Here is a 27,469-nt window from a genome sequence, read left to right on the forward strand (position 1 = left end):
AGGAAGGAAGAAGATCTGCATTCTTTAGAGTTCCACCTTTTTTGGCTTCTCAATAATCCAGAGGACCAGGGCAAAAATACAAAGTAAGGCAGTATTTTAAGGTATTCTAATATTTACATCATTTGCTGAAGCATTGCATGTGAGAACTCATATTAATGCTTTGTGCTATTGGTGTGGATGTTTCTACAAAAATCCATGTTGGAATGAATGTTAAAAATACTATGTAAATTTTGAGCTACTGTAGGATGAATGGATAGAAATTTGCTTGGATCTTACTTATCTTTCCAGCTGGAGGGCCTGGTGACTTAATAGTTTATTAATAAGTACTTAGAGGCTTTTTTGTGAATTATGAATTAATTTTAGCCAGAGGCATTAACTTATTGGAGCTTTTGCCTGCCAGAAGTAGCATTTCTTTAATACCTGTCAGCAAGAGCTAGAGGGGTCAACCACAAATGCTCCCTTGGCTGACCACAAATGTCTTCTATAGAAACTGGCCAACAGGTTGTGGTTTTGGGACATTGCAAGGGAACTTGCAAGTGAACTTCACTAAGATACAATGCAAGTGAATCTTTTACTGGAATCAAAGAAGGTGACATGATATTTAGCTTAAGCAGTGACTACAGGCATCTAGATGAAGCCCTGGAGGTAAGCAAAACTTATTAGCACAGCAAAAACATACCCAGAGGTAGCGAACTTCAATCAGAATAGAGCTGGAAGGGACCTCCAGCTCCTTGGAGGTTCTCTAGTCCAACTCCTTCCCCAAACAGAAGACCCTACACCATTTCAGATAAGTGAAATGTCCAGTCTCTTCATCATCCAGTGATGAAGCACCTATAACTTCTGAAGGCAAGCTGTTCCACTGGTTAATAGTCCTCACTGTTTGGAGGTTTCTCCTTAATTCCAGGTTGCTTCTCTCCTTGGTTAGTTTCCATCCATTGTTTCTTGTCTTGGCCTCTGGTGCTTTGGAAAATAAGTTGACCCCCTCCTCTTTATGGCAGCTTATATGAGAATGAAATAGAATTAAATAATTTTGGATATTATGGAATGGTTTTATTTGTCTGCATATGTGACTACCATGTACCAATCAGCAATTCTCTTATTTTGTTTCCTGCGGCAAAAAGCAAAACAAAACCAAACAACAAAACAAACCAAAGAAAAAAACAACAACAACACACCTGTGCCTGAGTTTTGGTGTGCTCTCTGGGAAGGAAGACTCTTCTGCTTCTGTACAGAAATAAAAGAATTTTATCTTTCTTTGATCCTGTGTGAGCATTGGCTTCTTCACACTGGATTCCTGCAACTTCTGGCCGACCCTGTGCTGATACACCTTCTTTTTCCTGTCTTTCTTGAGAAGTCTCTGAATTAAGAAAAAATCATCTGACAATTCTGCTGATTTCAGGGAACTGATAGATTTTAGGCTATTGTTGTCATGTTTCTTGTTCCACTTAACACAACTGATTCTCACATTTTATAAATTAAGTTTTCTAAAAAGCTGTTTACCCTGAATATCCCAACTGCTATTTTTCTGTGATTCCAGGGTATCTTCTTCATGTGTTGAAAGCACTACTGTTCCTTGCAGATAGTTCTTGACATGACAGTTTTTTCAGCAACTATTTAAAATAACAATGGCGCTGAACAAAGAGACTTAATGATCTCTTCCTGAAATTCATTTGTTGTAGCACCTTGTAGGTATGTCATCAAAATTTGTGCAGCACACCTTCCTTTAAAACTGTGGGAGTTTTGCAACTCTCACACTAGCCTTGGTCTGAGAGACATTGGCCAGCTAAGCCTAGCAATTTGTGTAATTATGACTAAATAAAAATATCTGAAATACTTGGTTTATCCCATACTAAACTGCTTATGACGTGACGAATTCAGAACCAACAACAGTATTAATTTACAGTTGTGGAATGATTTATTATATATGCTTCCATTCTTTTGATTTTTAAAGCCCATAGTTATAAATGTATTTTGATTCTGTGCTTTCTACAATAAATGATTTTGATTTATGACTGCCAGGAACCCTTTTTTCGAATAGATTGCTGTCAAACTACCATTTTTAAATGGATGAATATCATGGGAAGGGACTAAAGGAGTGAACCAATTGGAAGTGCCAGGTTTCTCTGATGAAACCGAAATAGTGGCCTTTGGCAGAAGTGGAGACTTCTATTGGTGTACTATATCATATTTAAAAAAACATATGTTTTATATTGAGATAATATTCAGAGCATTGTGCAATTCCGTGCATACACAGTTGAAGAAAGAAGACAACACAATGTATATTCTATTCTCCATGAATTTTTTTTCTCCAAAAGTGGTGGAGAGTATTATTGTCTATTACATTTGTCTAGGGCAACATTTTTTTAAAATCCACATAGCCTCAACTAATTTTATCATGCCTTCTAGATAGATCTTCTGTATGTACCCTCCCTCAAATGGTCACCCTTGCCAGTTATTGTAACATTTTTTACTCCCAATCCAAATCCATATATAGCCAAGAGATTTTGGCACAGCATCTTTCACCTCCTTGTTCCTCAGGCTGTAGATCAAAGGATTGAGCATGGGGATCACAACCGTGTAGAACATAGAGGCCCATTTGTCTTGGTCCATGGAGTAACTAGAATTTGGTCGGAAGTACATGAAGAGTATTGTCCCCTGGTATATCCCAACAGCTGTCAAGTGAGAGGCGCAGGTGGAAAATGCTTTGTGCCTGCCGTCAGTGGAGCGCATTCTCAAGATTGTAGCCAAAATGTAAACATAGGATACAAGAATCATTCCAATGCTGCTTGCTTCACCAAAGCCAACAATAGTAAATAGCACAACTTCAGTAATATATGTGTCAGAACAGGAGAGCATTAGAAGTGGAGGCTCCTCACAGAAGAAGTGATTGATAACGTTGGAACTACAGAAAGATAGTTGGAATGTACAGGAAGTTTGTATCATTGAATCTAGCAGGCCTGTAAAGTACACAATAGAGATAATTTTCTGGCAGGCCTTTTTGGACATTACAGTTGGATAGAGGAGTGGATTGCAAATGGCCACATACCTGTCATAGGCCATCACAGCCAACAAAAGGCATTCTGCATCCGCAAGGATAGCAAATACAAAGAGCTGTGTAACACAGCCACTGTAAGAAATCCTTTTAGTTTCACTTAATAAATCAACTAACATTTTAGGAGCAATGGTTGAAGCACAGCAGAGATCAACAAAGGAGAGGTTGCCCAGGAAGTAATACATGGGTTTGTGAAGTTGGGGTTTAGTGAAAATCAATAGAATCATCCCCAGATTCCCTAATACAGTGATGATGTAAATCAAGAGGAAGACTGTAAAAAGAACCACCTGCATTTTGGGATTATCTGTCAATCCCTGAAGAATGAATTCAGAAAAGGCAGAACCATTTCCTTTATCCATGATTTCCTGAGTAGATGGCTTGGTTCAGGTAATTTGCTGATCCTGAAATGTCTTTTTGATTGCTTATTAGGAAAAAAAAATTATATTACTTAGAGTTTCATCCCTGTTCCTTTCCTCATGCCACAAGAATCTGAACTTTTTTCAAGAGGACTGGGACCACATTTTAATAACTTAATTCAGTATACAACATATTTGGTAGGTAGAATCTGTTTATTATGCAAAAATGTAGTCTTTGAATATATCTGCTTCATTTCTTATTTCAGTTAAGTAAAGGATGCAAATTAATTTATTGCAAGAATAATGTGTTGCAAAAGAACTGTGTCAAATTTAGATGAATTTATGTAGAGCAACCATAATCCCCCCCTTCCACACATTCCTAAGTTGTGCAATATATCCTAGAAAGGAGGATGATTTGAAAGCTCCAGATCTCCTATTTTATGTTCTATTTATATTCCCTTCAGAAGGTAGATGGTAAGTTGGCCATAGCAGAGTACATGAAATTCCCACACCATTCATTTGCCAGTTTTGTTTCTTTGGGTTCTAGATTTCAGGTTCTACCAGCCATTAAAAAATTCTTGGCTTCAATTGGTCTCAATATTCTATCAACATGGAATTTCATGTCCTTTTATGGTGCAATAAAACATTTGTTTGTTTTTCCATAATTCTTCCCTCCATATTTCCCAATACCTTCCTGTACTTAGGATGTCTCTTGCTTGTGTTCATAGCTGAACCTTTTTGTATGTGGAGCCAAAAATATAGAAGGTATAGTAGAGATATTCAGTTAATCTGTTTATTTACCTTGGGCAAGTCACTCTTTCTCAGTCCAACTCACCACACAGGATTGTTGTTGTGAAGAAAATAGGAAAAGGAAGGTGTGTTGGATATGTTCACCACCTTGAGCTACTGGTAAAAATAATAAAGCCAAGATATACACAAAGAAATAAATTTTAGACAAAATATTTCAATCATAACAACTTGAAATATTAATCCATACCATTTCTAGAGACATTTCAAAAGGCTAGAGTTCAACTTTTGCAAAGTGGTGCCTCCAAAAGTTCATTGCTAATATTGCATGATCAATGATGTAAAAACACAATAAAAGAGGTAGATTCACCAAGAGGGCTACATTCTCCTGATGTCTCTGCTGATATATTCATCATGATAACCAAAGGCTCTGTATGTCAAATCATTGGCTGATGCCTGCTCAAGATTATTTGTTTAATTTATGAATTCTTGAAGCTGTAGGTTCAATAGAAACCTCTCTGTCGGTCTAGTTACATTTCAAATATTTGTCTGAGATTATTCTTAATAAAGAACCTTATAACGCCTCCTCTAAGGAGGCAGGGTGAAAACCAGGTATTGGTGATCTGACTAGCTGTTATCAAGGAGAAGTCCTTAGACATCCTAATAAATGAAACTGGATGAAGATTAAAAATTTTATGTACTTTCTGAGAAGACAAGAAATCACACTTAATTGAAACAGATAGCAAAATAGATACCCTAGGTATAATGCACCCTCAAAAGATATAATGTATGTCATAAATATGTATTTTTTTCTCCACAAAGAATTTCCAAAGTTCTCATGATGGATTTTAGATGGTGTTTGGATAGACACAAACCATGGAGGCTGGTGTTCCAATGAGAAATCCTGAAAAGCTCCCTTGGACAATTCATCCCATAGACAAGAAGCATATCTCTTCCTTTTTTCATGACAATGGTTCAAGCAATTTCCTGCCACTCTTTGATGTATTTTCCTAATTTTGCTTCTAGTTGATGTCTTATTCTTATTTAGATTTATATGGGTCTCAAATTGGAAAGATTCAACTAAATTAGATTAAATTAAACTGAGTAAAGCTTAGATCAGACATCAAGGAAGAAAGAATTCCATAAGGTGAGGATGAGTCAGTCTTGTTAAACAAAACTTTCTGATACTAGTCATTTGATCTGCATTAATTCTTATTTATGAATTTTATCTCTTCTTACAGCAAAATAATGCATCTGGAATCAACTCTTAAGAGAGCTTTATATCTGAAAACTACAAACCATTATAAATCCATTGATTTTAGTACAATTCAGAAACTTCTCAGTAATATTTCCCATATGGATTGTTATAAATATTCAATGTAAAGGATAATTTCAACATTTAAATAAATTTTATTGTGAATTAGCAAACATACCTGGAGTTGAGTCAGTTGCTTTTTTGCTCTTACAAAACTTGTAAATAGGGGCAGAGATCTTAAGTCTCTTTTCATATCACTTGGGATATTGTCCCTTATGTACTTCAATACTCCTGGAGATAAGTAGTTGTATTTTCATACTTCATTGTAATACTTTTAATTAGAAATTAGAGTTAAGTAAATAATATCTTGAGTCCCAAGCTACAACTCAACAATTCTCAGGCAACCAATGAGTGACATTGTACAATTCAGCCAAAATTCAGTCATTTATTTGCTGAAATCATATAGACAGAATCTAGTTAGTCTGACAGTCCCACTCTAAACTTACCTACAGTACATATCCTGGGAAATTCCAAGCAGTGGCTATCCTAATTCTCTTCCTTTTTTCTGATTTAACTCCAGGCTGTTTCTCTTGTCTCACCCCCACTCCTTGGAATGTGCTTTCCTAATCCTTGGAAAACTGTGGCTTTGCTGTAGTTCATCACACCACCTCCCCCTTTATAGACACAATCTATCACATCATTCTACAACTCAAACATGTTTGACTTCTCATAATCTCATGAACAAAATAACCTGCATACTATGTCTCAAGGCTAGAATTTGCCAAGATTTTAATAATATTCCAGGAAAGAAAAGGGGAACTGGTAGCAGAGTTGATAAGTCATGGTAGAATGCAGCCAAACAGACCAACTCTTTGATAATTGCTCTCCAAACAAAGAGAGAACTTGAGATCAGCCACAAGTGCTCCAGATAGTTGCTCCTCACAAGGAGACCACAAGACACCAGTCACCATCAGTTTTAGAGCTCTGATTGAGGAAGGAAAGCTACCCTTGCTCAAACTGAGGTTAATACCTACATGAATTTGCATGCTGTCTTATCTAATTTCTTATATTTTCTTTTCCAATTCCTTTTTTAAATTTGATGATAATGGCTTTTCCGCTATTAGAGACCTTTGGACCAACAAGTTTTACAGCACTGTGTGAATTTTATTCAGTCCTTAATGAAAGAAAATTTAAATATAACTGTTATGAGCCACAATTCTGATCTTGACTCTGACAATGTTGCTGCATCTGATCCTGTGTCAACCTCAGGAACCGGTAAGCTAGGGTTCAACTGATTCTGATCAACCACAGACATCTCCTGTCTTGTGGTCCCCCTTATGAGGAGCAACTATTTGGAGCGCTTGTGGGTGATCTCAAGTTCTCTCCTTGTCTGGAGCAATCAGGTGATGAGGCACAATCGCCAAGCTTTAGGTCTAGACATCTATAGAGGCAAGCAGAACTATGGTTCTCAATGAGACTCCTCACTTGACAAAGCACGAGTAATTAGAGCCAGTTGTCAAAAGACAGATTTTGGTAGCTGGCTTGGTTGCAGTCTTTGTTAGAAACAACCATTTGGCTTCCCAACTTGTGACTCTTGTTTCTGCTTCTTGATTTTGGAATATTGCAAATGGACTAAAGATCCAGATGAATTTGAAATAAGATTTAGGAATTAATTATAAGACCCTTTTTCATGGGAACATGCTCTTATTTTGAGATCTTTTAAAAAATGATAGGATGGGACCCTGAATATTGGACATTAGAAGGAGATAGAAGGAATTAAAAATTACAATAAAAGGAGAATTATTATGTATTTAAGTATGTCTTGATGTGATGACATAAAGTAGCATTTCTTTAACACCTATCAGCAAGAGCTAGAGGGGTCGACTACAAACACTCCCTAGGTTGACCACAAATGTCTTCTATAGAAACTAGCTGACAGGTTGTGGCTTTCACACTTGGTTAAGACACATTAGACCTGTATCTTATTTCCATTGAATTTCCTCTTTTTTTTTAACTGGTAGAGATTATTATTAAGTTGCCTATTAAATTTGCCTTTAAACATTCACATATTTAAAAATTTACATGATTTTACCATGCCTTCTAGATAGATCTTCTGTATGTTCACCCCCATCCCCCAATGGCCACCTTTTCAAGTGGTTGTAAAAGGAAGTTTCTCCTTTTCCAAACCCAGATTCGGCCAAGAGATTTTGACTTAGCATCTTTCACCTCCTTGTTCCTCGGGCTGTAGATCAAAGGATTGAGCATCGGGATCACAATCGTGTAGAACATAGAGGCCCATTTGTCTTGGTCCATGGAATAGCTGGAGCTGGGCCAAAAGTACATGAAGAGTATTGTCCCGTGGTATATCCCAACAGCTGTCAAGTGAGAGGCGCAGGTGGAAAATGCTTTGAGCCTGCCGTCAGCGGAGCGCATTCTCAAGATTGTAGCCAAAATGTAAACATAGGATATAAGAATCATTCCAATGCTACTTGCTTCAACAAAGCCAACAAAGGTAAATAACACAATCTCACTAACATATGTATCAGAACAGGAGAGCATTAGAAGTGGAGGCTTATCACAGAAGAAGTGATTGATAACATTGGAGCTACAGAAAGATAGCTGGAATGTAGAGGAAGTTTGTATCATTGAATCTAGCAGGCCTGTAAAGTATGCAATAGTGATCATTTGCTGGCAGGCCTTTTTGGACATTACAGTTGGATAGAGGAGTGGATTGAAGATGGCCACATACCTGCCATAGGCCATCACAGCCAACAAAAGGCATTCTGCATCCGCAAGGATAGCAAATACAAAGAATTGTGTAACACAGCCACTGTAAGAAATCCTTTTAGTTTCACTTAATAAATCAATTAGCATTTTAGGAGCACAGGAGGCACAGCAGAGATCAACAAAGGAGAGGTTGCCCAGGAAGTAATACATGGGTTTGTGAAGTTGGGGTTTAGTGAAAATCAACAGAATCATCCCCAGATTCCCTAATACAGTGATGATGTAAACCAAGAGGAGGAATGTAAGAAGAATAAACTGCATTTTGGGATTATCTTTCAATCCCAATGGATTCAGAAAAGGCAGAACTATTTTCTTTATCCATGTTTTGCTGAGTAGATGGATTGTTTCAGGTGATTTGCTGATCCTGAAATGTCTTTTTGCTTGCTTATTAGGAAAAAAAAATATTTTTTCTTAGAGTTTCATCCCTGTTCCTATCTTCATGCAACAATAATCAGGATTTATTTGAAGAGGACCATACTTAAGTCAGTATAAAGCATATTTGCTAGCTGCAATATATTTATTATGCAAAAATGTAGTCTCTCTCTCTCTCTATTATTCTAATACATCTACTTTATTACCTGTACCAGTTATGTGAAGGTTGCAGATTGATAGATTACTACAGTAGATTTGTTGCTATAAATGTATATATCAATTTTTAATTAATTTATATCTGCTGGCAGCCATACTTCCCCTTTTCCATCTGTTTGGGAACTTTGCATTATCTCCTAGAAAGCAGGATCATTTGAAGGCTCTAGGTCTCCTATTTCAGGTTTCTTTTATGCAAATATCCCCTTCAAAAGGTAGATGGTAAATTGACAGTAGCAGAGTACATGAAATTCCCACACCATTCATTGGGTTCCAAATTTAAGATTTCTCCATCCCTTAAAAGAGTCTTGCTCTCAATATTCTATCAATATGGAATTTCATGTCCTTTTAAGGTGCAAGAAAACAAATTTTTGCTTTTTCATAATTTTTTCCTCCATATTTCTCAAGTGATATACCTTCCTGTACTTAGGGTGTCTCTTGCCTTTGTTCATAGCTGAATCTCTTTTTATGTGGAGACAAATAACATAGAAGGTAGAGATATTCAATTAACCTGTCTCAAAGGTGTTTTTTTTCCAAAAGGCAACTGGACTATTTCTTTTTTGAAGAAGAAATGTTTTTTTCCTTGAAGAAGACAATGGTTCACTTCTCATCCAAGAACCTTATCAGTTCTGAAAGGATGATGTGGAGGGGAAATGGAAGGATTAGAACTGATGGGTAGGAGATGGAAGGATCATATTGTTGTCTTATCATAGGTGTGTGCCTTTTTCCTCTGCCTCTATTGAGACAAGGCTGGTCAGTTTTAACATAGATGGCCTCTTTTACCCAAACCAATGGTCCTCTCTATCCAGAACATGGATATAGAGGACTATTGTAGTGGACCTGAGATATGAAACCATAGAACATCTTTTTCCTGTCTACAACACAGTCCTTTCAGCAGTTCCAAGAACATTCCACTGCCATTTGCACTCTGATTCAGGTGACCCTGAGGGCACAGATAAACCTCCAAGAGACTCAATGGCTCCCAGAAAGAATGATAATGACCAGATGACTACAAAGAAATATGATCCTTCCATTCCTCACTCCCATCCTGTTAAAACTAATCCTATCATCCACCCCACCATTCTGTCAGAATAGATGAAGTTTCTTGGATGAGGTGTGAAACATTTCTTCCTGAAGCAAAAACATAATCCAGTTGCCTTTTGAAAAAAGCATCTTTGAGATAACCAGGGCCTGGATGACTGAGAATCTCTATAGACAATTAACTCTTTATTAACCTTTGTCTAGACTAGGGGTTGCCAACCTTTTGGACCTCAGGGACCACCAAATTCATAATTTTAAATCCCAGGGACAACTAACTGGTTCTGTGGGCGTGGCCTAATTTGTGTGTGCGTGGCTTGGTGGTCATGTGACTGGCTGGGCATGACTTTATGTAAATATTATATTTATATAAATATTGAATTTTTTTATAAAAAAAGAACAATTTTTACCCAAAATCAGGCAAAACAGACAGGCAGATTGAGTTGCTCACAGAATCACAGATTCATTCAGAGATCTATCTATCTGCCATCGGCTAGCTCAATCTATCACATAAAATTTGCTTGCAAGCAAACTCATAAAATTAACTGACAACACACCATGTATGTAAATATTGAATTTTTTATAAAAAAGAGCAACTTTTACCCAAAATCATGCAAAGCAGGCAGGCAGATTGAGTTGCTCCCAGAATCATTCAGTGATCTATCTAACTGCCATCAGCTAGCTCAGTCTGTCACATAAAATTTGCTTGCTGTGAGTCTGCACTGAATAATAGAACCTTCAGTCCTAAGGGAGGTTCAGCTGTACTTAAAAGCAGAGCCGAAGATCTAAAGATGAGCTAGAAAGTAAGAAATCCAACCATTTCCTGCTTTCTAACTAATCTAAATCTCCCAGCACAGCAGAACAGCTGATGGTCAGAAAAAATAGCAATTTAGCAGGCAAGTTTTCCGGGTAAGGAGTGAGTGTGGGGTGGGTTCCCGTGGGCCATGTGGGCGGCACAGCCTTGTGTTCCTGCGCAGCCTGGATTAATTGCTTTGGGGGATGCTCTGGTGGTGAGATTTCTCTGCAGCCCACCAAAATTTTCTTGCAGCCCACCAGTGGGCTGCGGCCCACTGGTTGGCAATTGCTGGTCTAGACAGTCTTTCTCTGCCCAACTCATCTCACAGGGTTGTTTTTGTGGGGAAAATAGGAAAATATATCCCTTTGGGGTATACTTCCCTCACTGTTTTTGAAAGCTTCTAGTGATGGAGCAGAGAAATGTCACCCCCAAAGCACTCCCCAAAGCAATTAATCCAGGCTGTGCAGGAACACAAGGCTGCGCCGCCCACATGGCCCGTGGGAACACAAGGCTTGCATCACTTGCATTGCAAACAACACAAGGTAGTGAGGAGAGGGGGGGGAAAGAGGAGAGGGGGGGAAACTTGCTCCACTCATCCCATGCATCTTGCCTGGCCACCACTGGCTGCTTCTTTCCGCTTCTTTCTTCTTCTGCTTTTGGCTGCATGAAAGGAAAGCAGCAAAAGTCTTTCTTTCTTTCCCCCAAACTCTGCTAGAAATGAGTCTTTGGGACCCTGCAAGGCATCCTGCTCCAAGACTCAAAACAGTCATTCCCCCTTTTTTAAAAAGCAAATGCAGCAGCTGAGAGGGAAACTAAGAGCCTGGGTGTGCTGCCAAAAGCCATTAACCCTTCCAATCTATTATTCTACATTCTTGATGTTCTAAATTGGGTGCAAGAGGCTGCATTGGTGTGACAAGTCTCACAAGACTCATTTCTGGTGGAGTTTGGGGGAGAGAGAAAGAAAGACTTCTGCTGCTTCTGCTGCTTTCCTTGCATGAAGCCAAAAGTCTCTCTCTCTCTCCCTGAGAACAGAGCTTGGAGACGGTATCCTGCAATCCCAAATAAAGAATGACCAATTGATAGGAAAACGTGGTGAGAAATTTACCTGCAGACTTTTGGGGGGATTTTCCTAGGGTCTCTGCTCCACGGGATTTAAGATTATGAGTTTGGTGGTCCCTGAGGTCCAAAAGTTTGGTGAATCCTGGTCTGGATTGAATGCCTGACTGGCATCACTGATGAAAAATTGGAATTAATACAGCAATTTCTCAAGTCAGTTTCAAGTTCAGCACAGGAGGCATGCATATTCATACTATTATGTAGAAATGTCTTTAGGTTTATTTACCGATATAGCATAGCCCTTTGAAACAACTTACCCCAGATGTGAGGTTGGCTCCCACCCTTCTATCCTTCCACAGGAGCCTGAAGAGAGGGCTTGGGGCCATAACAGAGGAGCATCAATTGGAGGTGATAGCTGAATTAAGAGGCAATCCCACCTACCCCCTCCACTCATCCTGTTCCCTCCCTCCCCATCTTTTGACTATATTTTATCTTAATTGGTATTTCTATTTTGATTCTTTTACAATATTTATGTTAGGATTTTAATGTTTTAATGCTGGAAGTTGCCCAGAGATGGGCGGCAAATAAATTCATTCAATCAATCAATCAATAGCCATTGCCTTTTTTTTTTTTGCTTTCTTGCTTTTGACATGTATTCTTACGTAGCCTGTATTAAAGCCTACTGTTTTAACTTAATAGCATGTTAAGTTGTATGTTATATGCATTTCTCAAGGATCAGTCATGTTTTTAGACTTTGCAATCAATTGGTCAGGGTGCACTTGAATGCAGATGACCTTCTTCATCTATTATCTGAAATACCCACTGTTTTCTTGAGAAAGGAAAAAAGAGGACAATGTGTAGGGTCATCTTCCATTTTGATAGGAATGCTGACATTGATTGATAGAATGGCCATTACCCGTGGAAAAAATTGATACAAAACTTTAGAACTAGTGATTCAATTTGACAATACAACTTTCGGGGGGGGGGGATAATTCTCTAAATGTTATTCAGTTGCAACTAACCTGCAATTAAAAGATTAAATCACAACAAAGCAAGAAAGTTAATTATTGGTACTTGGTGTTTGTATCTAAAAGATATATTGAAGTCCATCAGGGAACATGTCCCAGATGGTCTCTAAAGACATATAAGATCTTTTTGCCTACTTACAGAGTCTGTAAGAAAGAAAACTCCATCAACATCAGGTATGTTTGTTAACTCAGGGAAGGATTTTTAATACATGTACTGGTTCTAAAGACAGACTTTCATATTTTGCCTTTACAATTTTCATATGTATAAGCCATAGCAATTTATGTGGATTTCATATATTGACAAGGTTCTAATTCACATTGTTCTCAGAATAACTTGATTACTAAAGTTATAAATATATGTGTCTATAATATAAACTATGGTATATATTATGATATATATGGTGTAGCCTAGTTCAGTATAATATAGTATTTCAGTATTATTATTTTTATAAATAAGATGATAAGATAAGATATAAGATAAAAATGCGAACATATTTAATGCTCCTTTCTATTTATCCCCACAATACAATCTGCCCATTTTTTTCCTAAAAAGATGCAATAGCTATAAATAGCAATTGTTTATAATTATTTAATTATAATATAGATTGGTAAAAATACAAGAGATACCAAACTGATCTGCCATTGATCTTAGCACAATATACCAATGTTCCACTTTTTAACCCTTGCCTTAAACATTCATTTTTAAGATATTACTTAATGATTAAATCAGTAGTTCTCAAGTTCGTTTGTCACAACACCACAAATAAAACTAATGATTTGATTAATGTCAAGGTTGGGAAGAACTAAATACAGAACTTACTTTTAAGAACTGAATTTTAATCTGTATATCACAGATACTGTCCACAATGTGCATTTGTGATTCTGCAAAGTTTGAGAATCCTGGATTGAACCATTAAGATCAAGATTTCTTCTGAACTCATGTTAAGATATTAAAACAACAGTGTTGAATATTAACAGATGTATTCTGCTATACTGTGCGAAAAAGGATGATTTTCTAGTAATATAAGAGAGAGAAAAAAAGATAATCAACTGCAATGACCCCTTCAACAAAGAGTGCCATAATGAAGGGGGGTTGTACAGGACCCTATGTTAGAAAGATAAAGTGAAGTGTGTGCTGCAGTGAAACATTGTGTATGGTTCTCTTCTATGCTATGGTGTGTCCAGTCATTTGAAAGCAAGGAAGTTTCACAGTTGCAGTGGTCTTGTGTTTTTCATTTTATCTTTCACAAATTGGGGGGGGGGGGGCAAGGAGACACCTTCTCCCCTGCCCCCCAAATGGTAACAAGTTAACCCCACTTTCTAACTGGATAGTTTTCTCTGGCATCTGTTTAGAATTGCTAAACTATCATGAGATAGATCATGAGATAGTTTAGCATCTCAGCCAGTTAGTCCATTGTTCTTACTTTTTAAGCAGGAGATGTAGACAGCTCCCCCTTTCTGCCCTTAATCATTTACAATTGTCTAACCAGTTCTGCTACTTTTGGATGCTGCCTCACCAGTGAAAACTGACCTACCAATATTTTACTACATAGGTTGCTAAAACCTCTTATTTGCCTCTGGATTTGAGAGAGAATAAAGGACTTCAAATAAGAGGTTTTAGTAATCTGTATATTAAAATATTTGTGGGCTACTTTTATAGGAAAGAATTAATATATAGAGAACTACATCAGATGAGAAGTTATTGCACTCAACTTAGATGTTTTCAGATGAAATTTGGATCCATATTTGGAACCATATAAATATCAGTAGCACTTTCAACATATTCAGAAGATACTCTGGAATCAGAAGGATAGCAATGACATTCAATGAAAATAGCTTTTAAAACACATCATCTACAAAATATGACAGTCAAATGCATTAAACAAGAAATATGAAAGTGCTTGGAATCTACCAGTACCCTGAACGCAGGTGATTTTATTTTATTTTATTTTTTTTAATTCAGAGGCTTCTCAAGAAAAAAGGGGAAAGAAGGTTTTTCAGCAACTCAAAATTTATATAATATTTTTAACATATCCCATCATAGATTTTTATAAAAATAGTCACACAACTAGCACACAGCATTAATATGAATTCTCACATACAATGCCTCAGCAAATGAAATAAACATTAAATAGCTGTGCACACTGCTCTGCCTTGTATTTTTGTTTAATGCAAATGTAATGATCATTTAGATCAAACATGTCCAATATTTAGCTTGCCTGGGTTGCATTTAGTGAAGAGAAATTGTCTTGTGCCACATATAAAATGTAAAATGTAGTTTATGTATATAAATAACAAACCTCCTTGATTTGGGGTTTTTTGTAGGGATGCATTACTAGCTGTCCAGGACCACATGCGGTCCCTGGGCCATGGGTTAGACATGTCTGATTTAGATAAATACAGTGGAAATATGATCCTGCTCCTCATTGTTATTTTTGTAGAGAAGCCAAGATAGATGGAACTCTAAAGAAAGCCAATCTTCTTTCCTTCCTTTGATAGATTAAAAAAAAAGACATTTCATATTCAGCTAATATTCTGAACCCAGCACCCATTGTGAAAGATCATGGATAAAGGAAATGATTCTGTCATTACTGAATTCATTCTTCAGGGATTCACAGACAATCCCAAAATGCAACTTGTACTTTTTTTTATCTTCCTCTTAATTTATCTCATTGCTGTGTTAGGGAATATTGGGATGATTCTACTGATATGCACTAACACTCAACTTCACAAACCCATGTATTACTTCCTGGGCAACCTCTCCTTTGTTGATCTCTGTTGTTCCTCAACTGTTGCTCCTAGAATGCTGATTGATTTATTAAGTGAAACTAAAATAATTTCCTACAATGCCTGTGCTACTCAGCTCTTTTTCTATGTGTTTTTTGTAGACGTAGAGTGTGTTTTGTTGGCTGTGATGGCCTATGACAGGTATGTGGCCATCTGTAATCCACTACTCTATTCAGCGATAATGTCCAAAACTCTCTGCCAACAATTGATTACTTTTGCATATTGCATAGGCTTAATGGATACAATAGTATACACTTCCTCTACATTCCTACTCACATTCTGCAGGTCAAATCTTATTAATCATTTCTTTTGTGATATGCCTCCACTGTTTGTACTCTCCTGTTCTGACACCTCTGTTAATGAGCTTGTGCTGCTTATCATCGATGGATTCATTGAAGCATGCAGCATTTGTATGAGTCTTATATCCTATGTTTATATTGTGGTTACAATCCTAAGAATGAACTCCGCTGAGGGCAGGCGCAAGGCATTTTCCACCTGTGCTTCTCACCTGACAGCTGTTGGGATATTCCATGGGACCATTGTCTTCATGTACATCCGGCCCACCTCCAGCTATTCCATGGACCAAGATAAATGGGCCTCTATGTTCTACACAGTTGTGATCCCCATGCTCAACCCTTTGATCTACAGCCTGAGGAACAAGGAGGTGAAAGATGCTCTGGTAAAATCAGTGGGCATCGTATGGACTTTTAAAAGCAAGAAACCCAAATAAATCTAAGGGACAATTTCATTCAGAATTAACCTCTGACCCTTCTAAAGAGAAATGACATCACTCGGTAAAAGCAATACATTGTACCGTAATGTTCTGTTATTTTTTATACATTGGAATATTATTTCAATAACAATCACATCTTATTTAACATAGTAGACTTAACTAACAATAGTCTCAATCCTGCTGAAATTGTTTCAATTTAATCAGATAAACTTTGACTGCCAGCTCTTAGCCACTTCCCAGGCTCTTCAGCCACAAACAATGATAGTATAGCAAGAGTCCAGAAAATGAGAGTCCCTAGTTTCATAAAGCAAGATGGTTAATAAATTAAAAGTTGTTACTAGTTCTGAATTTGACATGTTGCAAGTATTTAACATGTAATAAACCAAATATTTCAGTCAGATTTTATATTTAACCATACTTTTCACCTTTATGTTTAAAATACCCAAATTCTTTCTGTGGAAAAAAAACACTATACGCTCAGTTAGCCTTGTTCAGTCTATGGCAATATTGATTAGAAGGCATTGGAATATATGGAGGGATAATGATCCAAAGAGTTGTATTAAACATATCCAGTCAAAATACATAAAATAAAATATTTTTTAAAATCTGAGTTTCTCCCCCTTAATGTAGGATACCTTTTTGTAATTCACAAAGCATAAAAAATCCTGAGCTGGAATAATGAACTGATTTCTGTAAAATCCCTATAGAATTCTACAAGTTGCAACAGTTGGTAGGGCTGTATTAAAAACTGAGATACAAATAGTAAAAACAAATTAAATATTCAAAGCAACAAAACGATTGGAACATTTTACATAGGAAAAAAAATCAAAGAGACAGGACCACAAAAGCGTTTTTGGAACCTTGGCAGAAAAACAATTTTCACTCTTTTTCATAACACCAAAACTGATTCAGAAGAGCTTTTAGACAGATCAATGAAGCTACTCCTATAAATTATATAATTAATTTCCATCAAAAGTACTGAAGATTATATCAATTAATAGAGGATAGGACTGAGAACAGTTAGTTGAGAACTTTAGCCACCACCACCCTCCCAATATAAGCCTCAACATCTTCTGGTCAAGACCTTAAATACATTTTTTTTCCTTATGCTACATATAATCTCCTTATCGGCTTCTGTTTGACTGCATTGAAAAGTTACAGATATTTGAACTTCTCATGGTCTCATTTTGAACAGTCTTTGTTATGTGTGCTTTATTCATATCTCCACTAGAGCTGGGTAGCCAATAAATTTAAATAAAATAATTAATGAATTAGAAATGAATCTGTTACCAGAATTATTACAGATCTCTTCATTGTTTCACTTCAGAACCTCCTACATCTTCTGGGAGCTCCATTTAGAAGAAGCCAGCAGTCCTGACCAGTGATCTTAGGCAAGAATAGAGTTTCAAAATAGCCAGTAAAAATGACATTCAGAGTTAAGCCACAATGGCCATGACAAGGCACATCATGGAGATGTTAACAAGAGAGAAATACATTATAGAAACATTGGGAATAGATTTGGGAAGACACTTGCCACACTTCCATTCAAAAGTGGCAGTGCTAATGAGCTCATAGTTTGGTTCCCATAATGGCCAACAATACTACTATCTTTAGTATATGGGTGGCCATCATCATCATAATTATATTTCTATAACTTAAATTGATGCGACATGGTCAATAAAACTATGTTAATATATTGTTAACTGGCCTCTTCATTTAGGATGCAATCTGTCCTAATGTTACCTTGACAATGTTACCTTGAGAAACACCTGTAATCCATAGTGCAAATTGGAGTTGTAATTTCATGCATGATATTCCCAATTGTTCAGGAATTCTAATTTAAAAGAAATGCTAACTAAAACTCCCAAAATATTTCTAATTTCTCTTATGTAGAGCAGGGGTGTCAAACTCAATTTCATTGAGGGCCGCATTAGGATTTTGTTTGATCTTGGGGGGTCAGGGGGGGCATGGTTGGGATGAGAATGGTCAGCTTGATGTCACTTATGTCAGGGGCCCCTGTGGTGGCCCAAACACTCTGCCAGCAAAAATGGCCCTCCCAAGCTCCTTTTTCTTCTTCTTTTTTTAAATTTAATTTTCTATTTTTATTAAATATAGAAAGAGCAAAAATTTCAGTGTCTATTTCACCAGTGTGATGTCTGGGTAAAATTAATTTGAGCAAGCTCCATTTTCATTGGCAGAGGGTTGCAGGAAGCCATCACAGCTGAAAATGGAGCTTGGGAGGCCACTTGCAGCCCTCCCAAACTCTATTTTTGCTGGCAGAGGCAGATTTTTGCTGGCAGAGGTCTGGTCCTTCACTGTTTCCAGGGCAGCCATGTGATCCAGATCTAAGCACCCTGCAGGCTGCATCCAGCCCTTGGGCCTTTAGTTTCATTACATAGTTGAATGTGCTGACAACAAAATCACACAAAAATTATCAATGGAAATCAAATTTAGCAACCCATGGGTCTGGATTTGGAGTTACACTCAAAATTAAAGTGGAAAAATACATTACAGGCTGATCCAACTTTGATGTAATGTCCTTAAAACAAGTCAAAATGAGGCTCAGTAGTGTGTGTGGCCTCCATGTGCCTGTATGACCTCCCTACAATGCCTGGGCATGCTCCTGATGAGGTGGCAGATGGTCTCCTGAGGGATCTCCTCCCACACCTGGACTAAAGCATCCCCCAACTCCTGGACAGTCTGTGGTGCAATGTGGCATTGGTGGATGGAGCGAGACATGATGTCCCAGATGTGCTCAATTGGATTCAGGTCTGGGGAATGGGTGGGCCAGTCCATAGCATCAATGCCTTCGTCTTGCAGGAACTGCTGACACACTCCAGCCACATGAGGTCTAGCATTGTCTTGCATTAGGAGGAACCCAGGGCCAACTGCACCAGCATATGGTCTCACAAGGGGTCTGAGGATCTCATCTTGGTACCTAATGGCAGTCAGGCTACCTCTGGCGAGCATGTGGAGGGCTGTGTGGCCCCCTAAAGAAATGCCACCCCACACCATTACTGACCCACTGCCAAACTGGTCATGCTGGAGGATGTTGCAGGCAGCAGAATGTTCTCCACGGCATCTCCAGACCCTGTCATGTCTGTCACATGCGCTCAGTGTAAACCTGCTTTCATCTGTGAAGAGCACAGGGCATCAGTGGTGAATTTGCCAATCTTGGTGTTCTCTGGCAAATGCCAAACGTCCTGCACGGTGTTGGGCTGTAAGCACAATCCCCACCTGTGGACATTGGGCCCTTATACCACCCTCATGGAGTTTGTTTCTGACCATTTGAGCAGCCACGTGCACATTTGTGGCCTGCTGGAGGTCATTTTGCAGTGACTAGCAGTGCTCTTCCTGTTCCTCCTTGCACAAAAGCAGAGGTAGCGGTCCTGATGCTGGGTTGTTGCCCTCCTACAGCTTCCTCCATGTCTCCTGATATACTGGCCTGTCTCCTGGTAGCGCCTCCATGCTCTGGACACTACGCTGACAGACACAGCAAACCTTCTTTCCACAACTCGCATTGATGTGCCATCCTGGATGAGCTGCACTACCTGAGCCACTTGCGTGGATTGTAGACTCGTCTCATGCTACCACTAGAGTGAAAGCACCGCCAGCATTCAAAAGTGACCAAACCATCAGCCAGAAAGCATAGGAACTGAGAAGTGGTCTGTGGTCACCACCTGCAGAACCACTCCTTTATTGGGGATGTCTTGCTAACTGCCTATGCTTTCCACCTGTTGTCTATTCCATTTGCACAACAGCATGTGAAATTGATTGTCAATCAGTGTTGCTACCTAAGTGGACAGTTTGATTTCATAGAAGTGTGATTGACTTGGAGTTACATTGTTTTGTTTAAGTGTTCCCTTTATTTTTTTTGAGCAGTGTATTTACCCACATAAACAGTTCTAATTAATCTCTCCTAGATTGTTCTAATACAAGGGAATCCTCTCCATCCAAAGATATCATTTTTCATATTACATTAAAAAATCAGCTGCTATACTTGAATTTTAAAGAGGTACTGGTATTCACAGATGAAACACAATGTGATTTAGCTAGGCATGTCAAAGACACTATTATTGATTAACTTTAAACTAGAAAAGATGAGGATGCCAATGAAGACCATAATAACAATTATAGTAATAATAATTATTAATGCAACACTAGTAAGCCCAGAGAATGACATGTCTCTTCATAGATATTATGTTAACAGAAAGATAAATTCAAAGTATCACAAAAGAAGAAATTATAGGAAGGGACAGCAATCAGCATTCTGTCAGAGGAACCTAATTTATTTTGGAAAATTTTAAACAGAACTTGGGGATGATATTTGCCTAGAAGGAAAAAAAAGCCTCTAAAACGAGTTGTAAAACAGGATATTCTTTATTCTGGAAATGTTTTTAAGAATTGAAGTGGACAATAATTTAGTCTTTCAAAATACCTGCTAGTCAAGTAAGAAATATTTATGGTAGCATGTAAGCAGTGCTAATTTTTTTTAAAAGTATTAGTAGCATACTACTTTGGGGGTTGAAATCTTATCCTGAGGGAACCCATTTTGTTCCTTATTTTCTTTCTTAGAAGGGTAAGAAGATAATCTTTGTACTAGTACTGTGTGCTTCCAGTCTTTGTTTATCATGCCATTAATCATATATGTATATTATGCTATGGTAATTTGTTTAGATGATAGTTTGACATACATCAACCTGACTATGTGGACAGATTCAGAGTTGTATAGTCACACTTGCCCTATTTCTGCGTTGGGGTTGTCATTGATGGTGATGTGCTGGAAAAGGTGTATAGTGAAGCTGGAGGGCTCAGCCAAGCACTTTGCTTCTCATACATTACACATGCATAATATAGAACTTATTATCCAACGGTAGAGTTAGAACAGAGTCAATAGATGGATGGTAAGGATTGACTTGGGTTGGGAAAAATATCCAAGTTACTAGTTTTGGAGCAGTTTTTGTCAGTAGATGATCTTCCCCAATTAGCTTCCCCAAATGTTGCAATTTTTCTCTCTGAAATTATAAATCAAACAATCTTCTTATGAATGTATTTTACATTTATTGCAATAGCTGAGCTGCAGCAAAAAGGAATCTCCAAAAGGTATATGCAACATTTAAAAACTGAATACAAGAAATGTAGCTACAATCTAAAGAAGAAGCAATAGCATTAGTTGCTCAATAGTTTGTCAACCAGCTTAAAGTTCTGTATTCATCTGTGTTATGACCTGTCTCACTTGAAACACGGGTACCCAGGGGTGGGATTCTACTGGTTCATACCGGTTCTATAGAACTGGTTGTTAACATCACCGATAGTTCTTAGAACCGGTAAAATCGCCCCCTGGCTGGCCTTGCTCCTCTCCGCCACTCCTACGGGCCGAAAACTATTTTTTACTGCGCATGCGTGACATTTTTTGGCAATCCTTGCCTCATTCTGTCCCCCGCCGTCCCTCCCTTTGCTGGCCCCGCCCCTGCAACTCTCTGCTGCTCCTAAGCTCCAAAAACCAGCGATTTTTTACTGTGCATGCGTGATGTTTTTCACACATGGATGGCAAACCTTGCCTCATTCTCTCCACCGCCCACCCCTCCCTTCACTGGCCCCACCCCCACCACTCTCCTCCACTCCAAAAACCGGGTTTTGTTTACTGCGCATGTGTGGCTATCCTTGCCTCATTTTCCCCTGCCCACTCCACCCCACTTATAGCGCATGTGCGATACCTACAAAAATTTTCCCGCCTGGCGCCATTGCTCACAACAGCAGCACCCATAGCAGCAGCAGCAGCAGCAGCCATCCATCCATCCATCCATCCATCCATCCAGCCAGCCAGCCAGCCAGCTATCTATCTAGCCAGCCAGCCATCGCTGTCTGCCTTCTGATGCCCTGCTGGGGCAAGCCACAAGCCCCAGTCACCACTACCACTAACCGCCCTTGCCCGGCCAGCCTGCCTCCCAGGCCTGCCTGCCTGTCTTGCCTGGACTGCCTCCTGTGGCAGCTGCCATTAAAGAAGACACAAGCCCCAGCCACCGCTGCTGCTAGCCATCCTCACCTGCCTGGACTGCCTATCCCAGCCTCCAAAGACACGGATCAGTAAGTATGATCCATTCGCCTACCTGCCGCCACCAGCCCCCGTCGAGTGCCAACTCCCAGGACACCCACTGCCCTCACCAACGCTCCCTGCCTCACCTGCTGCCATCTTCCTTCAGCCTCCATTGCAGCTACCTTGCCTTCCCACCACTGATTGGTGAGTGAGGAGGCAAAGCAGTAAACCCCACTGCTGCTGGTCCCCTACCTGCTCCTGCTGCCACTGCCACCGCCATCCCCGGTCGGTACCGACTCCTGGGTCAGGATGGCCACCCAACGGCCGCCATCTTGGCTAGGCCAGCCGGCGGCCGCCATCTTGGCTAGGCCAGCTGACGGCCGCCATTTTGGCTAGGCCAGCCGGTGGCTGACAGTTTGTCTAGGCCAGCCGGCGGCCACCATCTTGGCTCGGCCAGCTGGTGGTGACCATCTTGGCTAGGCTGGCCGCCACCTTCCCTCACCTGCTGCAGCCCAAGGGTTGTTGCCTTCCTTGCCTTCCCACCACCAATTGGTGAGTGAGGAGGCAAAATAACAAGCCCCGCAGTCGCCTACCTTCGCCTGCTGCTTCCGCTTCTGCCAGCCCGTCTGAGTGCTGCCTCCTGGGCCAGCTGCCCTCACTGCAGCAAGCTTGAAAACTGAAGAGGACCCCGGCATAGCTGGCTAGCCAACTTGCCTGCCTCATTTTTGGTAAGATGCTTTTCTTATTTATGTATTTTATTGATTTTTTTAGTATCTGTTTTTGTTTTTATTAATCATAAAAACAAAACAGATACTAAATAATTAAATAAATAAATAAATAAAAAAGCAACTTACCAAAAATGAGGCAGAAAGGGGCTTCTCGCAGATGAACATAATATGTTTAGAGGGCAGAAATCGCCTTACAGTTTCCAATATTACAAACATCCTGACCATCAGTCTAATTGGCTTACTGTGCAAAAATGGGACCCTGTTCCTATAGTAAAGAAGTGGTTATGGGCACATCATCACACAGCTGATGATGCTTGTGTAAAACACAAGAAAGCTGTAACTTGGGACGATAATACAAAAGCAAATTGGGAGTACTTTAAATAAGTTTGATTGTTTTTTGTAAAGTTTTGTTATGTAACAGTTTTTGATTAATATTTTAAAATGTTGTAACAATATAGTTTTGTGTAGCTTTTTATTATTAAAGCATTAAAGACATGACATAATAAACTACCTTTTGTTTTGGTATATCTTTTTTAATACTTAGTCATTAGGGCAAAGAAGAGAAATGTGAGTTGGCCTCTGCAGCCCTCCCCGTAGCTGCCTGAGCCTCGCCTTGCCCTCCATGTAGCTCCTCATAGCTGCCCGGGCCTCACCTTACACTCCCCATACCTCCTTGAGCTGCCTGCACCTCGCCTTGCCCTCTTCAGGGTTCCCCAGGCCTTGGAAACTGGCAAAAAACACTTGCTAAGCAACTGGCCACTAAGCGAGGACCTGGTCATTAAGCGAGGACCACTTAAATTTGGATTGCCAGTCACATGGCCACATGGCCACGCCCACCCATCACATGCCCATGTAGCCACGCCCACACCAGTCACATGACCACCTAGCCACGCCCAGTCAGCAAGCCACTCCCACCCAAACCACACCCACAAATTAGGCCACGCCCACAGAACCGGTTTTTAAGGAATTTGAATCCCACCCCTGCAGGTACCTCCTGTGAGAAGGCGTTCCAAGAAAATCAGCACAAAAATGCTCTGTAGCAAATCTATCCATTTCTCTTACTGAAGGCAGACAGACAGGGCTTTCTCTGGTGATATTCACACAAGATTGATGAAGTAGAGAAATTAGACCCATAGATTTCTTCTACTTCCACTTTTCCCAGGGCTCCTATTACCACTTCGTTCCGCAGATTGTAGATCATGGGATTCAGCATCAGTGTGAAAACACAGTAAAACAATGAGTCCATTTTCCCTCTCTTGCTTGGATGAATTGTGGGAGCTGGGATGCAAGTAGGCAAAGATAGTTGTCCCATAGCACAGGGTCACCACAGTGAAGTGGGCTGAGAGATATTGAATTTTAACATGTATCCCATTGAAAATCTATGGCTCCAAATTATGGCGATTTTGACCTCTGTAGATGCCATATGCTAAATGAATAAATAATGTGGGCTAAGCAGGTGGAGAAAGCGTTGTGCCTTCCATCTGCTGTATGAATAGGAAGAATGGTTGAAAAAATGAACATGTAAGACACCAGCACCAGGAAAAAGGGGTGAGCAGAATGAGGATACCTGCTCCTAGCATCAAAGCATCCCTACTGAAGGTGTTTGAACAAGCCAACTGCTGAACAGCTAACATGTCACAACCAAACATGGTTGATAATTTTTTTCCTCCATATTCCCATAAAATGGCAATTATAGAATGAACGCTGACTGCACCAGGCCATAGAGCCAACGTCCAAGCGCCATCTGTACACAGAACAATTGTCTCATTACAACATTGTATCACAAGGGATGGCAAATACTCATGTACTGGTCATATGCTATGAAAGCCAGCAGGGTGAATTTGGTACCTCCAAGAGACAGGGAAATGAACATCTGCACAACACAACTACCAAAGGAGATGGTTTTGTCATTTGAGGTTGTACAGCATTTGAGGGATGATTATGGGACACAGCACATGTCCAGGAAACGGGTGGCTCAGGAAATAATACATTGGGGTGTGAAATGTAGAGAAATGCAGTTTTGTGTTGATGTGCATTAAGAATTATTAGCAAATGGAAAGACTGGGAATCTGGCAGAGTTCTGAATGTCACATGTTTTTTGAATGCTTCATTATATCACATGTAATGAAAAAGATCTTAGCTGGGGAAGAGTGGGCAGATTCTAACTCAGTGATAGGCAATTTATGAACAATACAGAATCTCTTTGATCACTACACTTCATTCTTCCTTCCCTCTTTCTCCCATAGTACCTGTGTTTCCTAGCTAAAATCTAATCAAATCAAATTATAAATTGCTGTATTTCACGAACTATGATCTTGTCTCTGCATTTATAAATTATGATTTATATCTTAGTGTATTGTGTAAATTCATTCTCATTAATGAAATAAATCATAATTAAGGAAGCCCTGTGTCCCTGCGTTGTGTGAATCTAGACAAATTGAGAATTAAATCCTTATTTGGATAGTATTTTGACAGGATTATTTCATGCAATGAATATATGACTACTTAAGGACCTTCAGATGGACCATTAATTATAATCACTTAGTTTGGTTATATTTTCTGGTTTTGCAATTAAATAAGCTGTTTTTGAAATCACATAAAATATATGTGTAAAATTTTGGAGAGATTATAAAATCCTAATAATAAGACATCAAAGCTTGCTAATTAGAAAAGAATTAAAGAAGCATGCAAAAGCAAGATTCATGTATACAAAGTTCTATTAATTTTGGCAAAGTAAAGAACACTCTTCAAAATATATTAATAGATAATATAGTTGTAAATTAGATATTATTTATTTAATTCTTTGAGAATGTAATTTAATTGAAGTATTTGATATGTCTTTAGGTAAATTAAAAAAATTAATATATAATTTTTTGTGTGTAAATTTTATTGGTTTTTAAAAACAAACATAAACAAACAAAACATAAAAACATCAAACTTTCTTCCATAGGTATACAAACAGTGTGCCAGTTGGTTTACAAATTATTTTGTGCATCTATTTTGTAGTCTTCAATTACAGTTACATTACATAAAAGCTCATATTATCAATCAAAAATTAAATACCCTAATATCATTATTAATCAATCATTTGACTATAGTTTTATTCATTCGTATTTTACGAGATAACCATAATTTACTTAGTTTATTTTATAACAATTCATATTATCCTCCCAAATCTATCCTAAAAACATTTTGTAGATATAATAAAAAAGAAATACATCTTTATATATTTATTATTTTCTAAAAATCTACATATTTCATTACTGTATTTTATTATCTAACCATTGATAGAAAAGGTCCCAAATTTTATAAAATTGTTTATCCTCTTGTTCTCTAATTTCAAATGTCAATCTACTCATTTCAGCACATTCCAGTATTTTCTTAATGATTTCCTCCTGCAATGGTATTTTCTCATTTTTCCAGTTTTTAGCAAATACAATCCTAGCTGCTGTTAATACATTTACAATCAGGTATTTCAAATCTTTGCTGTATGTTTCAGGTAAAATCCCCAATAAAAATATCTCTGGTTTCAAATCTATATGGTTTTTTGTCATTTTTTCCAACCACATGTGGATTTTAGTCCAGTATTTTTTAGCATCCGCACAAGTCCACCACATATGGTAATATGAGCCAGGTGTCTGATGACATTTCCAACATTTTTTGGATTTGTTCTTGAACATTCTTGCAATTCTTATCGGGGAAAATGCCACCTGTAAAACATCTTATACAAATTTTCTTTATAAGCTGTTGACATTGTCATTTTATAATTTTGAGACCACAATTTTTTCCATTTCTCTAAATCAATCCCATATCCAAAGTTCTTCCCCCAGGCAATTATAGTTTCTTTAACTTGTTCTTCTTCTAGTTTAATTTCTAATAAATATCCATACAGTTTTTTAATCACCTTTTCATCAGTACCTGTCAAAATCTTATCTAGATCAGTCAGTTTATCATAGAAACCTTCTGTTTTAAAATCTTTATCATACCTTGAATGTATTTGCGCATATGAAAACCAATTCATCTTTATACCTTGTTCCTCTAGTTTTTGCATAGATATAAGTTCACCCTTTTCATTCAATATTTCCCCATATCTAACTGTTTGTTCCTTTTTATATATTATAGGATAAGAAAATGCTTCAATAGTCGATAACCAGACTGGAATTTTCAAATGACATTGTCTTTTAATCTTCTCCCAATTTAACCACAAAGACTCCGGTATATGATGTCTTCTAAAATACCCCTGTATTTTAGTTCCCTTGTACCATAAAAAAGCATGCCACCCCAACAACAAATCATGTCCTTCTAATGTCAACTATCTAGTATTTCTTAATGTTATCCATTCCTTGACCCACATCAGGTTTGTAGCTCCCAATTAGGCAAACCAAATCCTCCTCTAATTCTTGCATCTTGCAAAAGCTTTAACTTTATTCTCGCTTTCTTATCTTGCCATATATATTTCAACACAATTTTATTTAAGTCTTCAAAAT

At 38.4% G+C, this 27,469-nt stretch overlaps 3 protein-coding genes across 3 annotated transcripts; 1 reads left to right on the forward strand and 2 right to left on the reverse strand.

Annotated features, from left to right (window-relative positions):
- Window positions 1–346: 346 nt before the first annotated feature.
- Window positions 347–3,411, reverse strand: LOC148128046 (olfactory receptor 5AR1-like). Its single transcript, XM_087930246.1, has 2 exons — window positions 2,524–3,411; window positions 347–433 (listed from the first exon to the last, which is right to left on the reverse strand). Exons 1-2 carry the CDS (start codon window positions 3,409–3,411, stop codon window positions 347–349), a joined length of 975 nt encoding a protein of 324 aa, XP_087786372.1.
- A 4,120-nt stretch (window positions 3,412–7,531) lies between these two features.
- Window positions 7,532–8,519, reverse strand: LOC148128047 (olfactory receptor 5AR1-like). The gene is given in 2 exon segments (XM_087930426.1): window positions 7,532–8,477; window positions 8,479–8,519. Coding segments are annotated over 2 exon segments (984 nt in total). The 5' UTR covers window positions 8,517–8,519.
- Window positions 8,520–15,260: 6,741 nt separating this feature from the next.
- LOC113448838 (olfactory receptor 5AR1-like) lies at window positions 15,261–18,370 on the forward strand. The gene is made up of 2 exons (XM_026719654.1): window positions 15,261–16,176; window positions 18,333–18,370. Exons 1-2 carry the CDS (start codon window positions 15,261–15,263, stop codon window positions 18,368–18,370), a joined length of 954 nt encoding a protein of 317 aa, XP_026575439.1.
- The last annotated feature ends 9,099 nt before the right edge of the window (window positions 18,371–27,469 follow it).

This window comes from Pseudonaja textilis, chromosome 1 (assembly GCF_049901715.1).
Source record: "Pseudonaja textilis isolate UNSWEBS1 chromosome 1, rPseTex1.2, whole genome shotgun sequence".
In the NCBI taxonomy this organism is placed as follows: Eukaryota; Metazoa; Chordata; class Lepidosauria; order Squamata; family Elapidae; genus Pseudonaja; species Pseudonaja textilis.

What these genes read in the sequence shown, in the direction of transcription:
- LOC148128046 (XM_087930246.1), bottom strand. Translation starts at nt 3,411, where the DNA reads ATGGATAAAGGAAATGGTTCTGCCTTTTCTGAATTCATTCTTCAGGGA. An exon ending in ACAGCCTGAGGAACAAGGAG is followed by an intron (nt 434 to 2,523) that starts GTGAAAGATGCT and finishes TGACCCCTCTAG; the next exon opens with CTCTTGCTGACAGGTATTAA.
- LOC113448838 (XM_026719654.1), top strand. Translation starts at nt 15,261, where the DNA reads ATGGATAAAGGAAATGATTCTGTCATTACTGAATTCATTCTTCAGGGA. An exon ending in TGCTCTGGTAAAATCAGTGG is followed by an intron (nt 16,177 to 18,332) that starts GCATCGTATGGA and finishes TATTAAATATAG; the next exon opens with AAAGAGCAAAAATTTCAGTG.